Source organism: Mus musculus, chromosome 18, assembly GCF_000001635.26.
Source record: "Mus musculus strain C57BL/6J chromosome 18, GRCm38.p6 C57BL/6J".
In the NCBI taxonomy this organism is placed as follows: domain Eukaryota; kingdom Metazoa; phylum Chordata; class Mammalia; order Rodentia; family Muridae; genus Mus; species Mus musculus.
Genome location: NC_000084.6, coordinates 52,330,802 through 52,333,456, shown reverse-complemented (window position 1 = coordinate 52,333,456; position 2,655 = coordinate 52,330,802). Strand labels below are relative to the sequence as shown.

At 44.1% G+C, this 2,655-nt stretch overlaps 1 protein-coding gene across 1 annotated transcript; it reads right to left on the bottom strand.

Moving 5' to 3' along the window:
- Nucleotides 1-460: 460 nt before the first annotated feature.
- On the bottom strand, nucleotides 461-1,921 carry Ftmt (ferritin mitochondrial). Its single transcript, NM_026286.3, has one exon. The coding sequence runs from the start codon at nucleotides 1,841-1,843 to the stop codon at nucleotides 1,130-1,132; it is 714 nt and encodes a 237-aa protein (NP_080562.2). The 5' UTR covers nucleotides 1,844-1,921; the 3' UTR covers nucleotides 461-1,129.
- Between the last annotated feature and the right edge of the window lie 734 nt (nucleotides 1,922-2,655).

Here is a 2,655-nt window from a genome sequence, read left to right as displayed (position 1 = left end):
GGCCCCACAACACACATACAGCAGAAGACTGCCGAGTCTGTGTTCATTCAGAGATGATGCACCTAACCCTCAAGAGACTGGAGGTCTCAGGGAGCTTAGAGGTCAGGTGGTGTGGGGGTGGGAACATCCGCATGGAGACAGGGGGTGGGGGTGGGGAGGATGTGGAGCAGTAAGAGGGTGGATGGGGGGATAAAATATGGAGTGTAAAAATAAATTAATTAATTTAAAAATGTATCTTATGAAAGATTTTCTCTCTGGGTTATAGTGAAAGAGAGGCTATATAACCCTGTGGTTAGAGATTGTGGTATAGAATCTGAAACCAAACCAATCTGTTTTGTTACACTGTAGCTAATTACTTTCAAGGCAGAAAGCATAACAAACCAATCCCATTTCTCCCTATCTTGAGAGAGTATATATAGTATATCAGTAGAAAATACCAAAAGAGGAATAAGGCATTTCTGATATTTTTTCCTGTGGTTTTAATTAAGAGTCTTCTCTGAGCCCTTAAAATGTGAGCCTACTGAGCTGCTCAACACCACCACTGATACCCGATGTGGCTCTTACCAAGTTTGACATGAATCCTTTAAAACAATACCTAGGTTGTCTCCATACACTGCCATTTCTTGGAACACACTGGGAAAATAGAATAATTGTCAAAATTTTGCATGTGTGATTTTTGAAGTACTCTATATCTTCTCTGTCTTACAATTATTTATACATTATATATTTCTCTCACCGACCATTTTGTATATGATTTTTAAGGCAGTACAGATGGTTGAATTGGAAGTCATGGAATTTCAGTTCAGGTTTATGGATAGGAACAGCACTTAATAATATTCAAAGAACATACTCTTGTATCTAATTTAAGTGTTTTGTCTCCCATCCCTGTCATACCATAGTATTCTGGGCTATCTTTCAGGCTGGGGAAATAATTGGTATTTTGGTGTTGGTAGAAAGCCGTAGTGAGCACAGGGCTTAGCATATTTTCTCTACAAAACACTAGCAAAACAGTTCAAAGAAGGAGGAGAATGGAAAGACGGTGTCAAGTTTTAAGGGCAAGAAACAGGAGATCGTTAACTCCATCCAGGTCTTGGGACCCACTGGGGTATCAGATAGGCAGCCTCTTGTCTTAGTGCTTGCTCTCGCTTCCAAGCGTGTGCTTGTCGAAAAGATATTCCGCTAAGCCCGCGGCTGGAGCCCCCATGGTGACTAAGTTGTGCACGTGGTCACCTAATTCTTTGATAGACTTCACTTGCTCATGCAGGTAGTGAGTTTCCAGAAAGTCACACAAATGAGGATCTCCTTTTTCTGAGGCCAGAGTATGTAAGTCCAGCAGCGACTGGTTTACATTCTTTTCCAGGAGCAGGGCACATTCCATGGCCCGCAGTCCGCATTCCCAGTCATCTTTATCTGGCTTCTTGATGTCCTGGAGGCAGATCCGGCCTCCTCGCTGGTTCTGCAGTTTCATTAGCTTCTCTGCATGTTCCCTCTCTTCCAGGGACTGGCGAAGGAAATACTTGGAGAAGTTATACAAGGCCACATCATCCCTGGAGAAGTAGTAAGCCATGGACAGGTACACGTAGGATGCGTAAAGCTCCAGGTTGATTTGGCGGTTGATAGCAGCCTCCGAGTCCGGGTGAAAGTTCTGGCGGACCCTGGAAGGTCTAGTGGAGTCCTGAGAGGAAGCCACCGAGGCCAGGAGGCGTCGAGGGGAGGCCAGTAGGGGACCTAAAGGATACCTGGAGGCCAAGCACTGTGGGGCAGTGAATCTGTGTAACACACGGGGCAGGGACATCAGTGCAGAGCTGATGTGCTTGGAGAAGAACCAAAAGCAGGACAGCATGACTCCTGTTTGAAAGGAGGGGAAACTGAGGTCAGGCAAGCTCAGCACAAGGTCTGCTGCTGAGCGTCGGGTCTAAATGAGAACTCAGCCTTAGCGATGAGCTCTGCGTCACACGGCCCTTCTCTTCCACAATGCAGAGTTCTAAGAGATCTTGGCCACTGACGTTATGTAACGGTCATTTGTTGCGGTAGGCACGGATGTGGCACTAGGCCCGCAGGAAAGGGAACACAGATGGATACCATTCATCAAAACATAGGCTGAATTACTAACACAAGATTCTGGTCTAGATAGTGTATAGTCGATTAGTTTGCCTGAATTGCCTGAATTGGCTGTAAGCGTAAGAGTAAGCGCACCGATTCAGAGGACTGCCCCTAGTGTCTCTTCACTAAATTTTTCTAAGAACCTAAGGACATTGAAAGGCAGGCACAATAAATTGTCCTATGGAAAGCCAGCATAACAAATGACTCCTGGTTATTTTAACAAACATTAAGTAGGAAGACAATGGCCAACACAGTGGGCAAACTCTTCACTTTAGTAGTCTGTTTTAAAGCTCAGTGTCTTTTTGAATACAGAACTTACCTTCCTTGTTTAGAAGTCATATTTTAGAATAGTAGAAAGAATATGCATACTGGCTGTATTTAATTTACATACTGGCTGGTTTTACTTTCCTGTTCTTTTTGTTGATGAAGAGATAGATGCATTTTTGTTTTTAAAACGACCTTAAATTCTGAAGAAGTTATAGCAATGTGTCATTTTCTGTAGCTAAGGCTGGCCTTGAGTTCTGCATCCTTCTGCCTCCCAGCTCCTGAGAG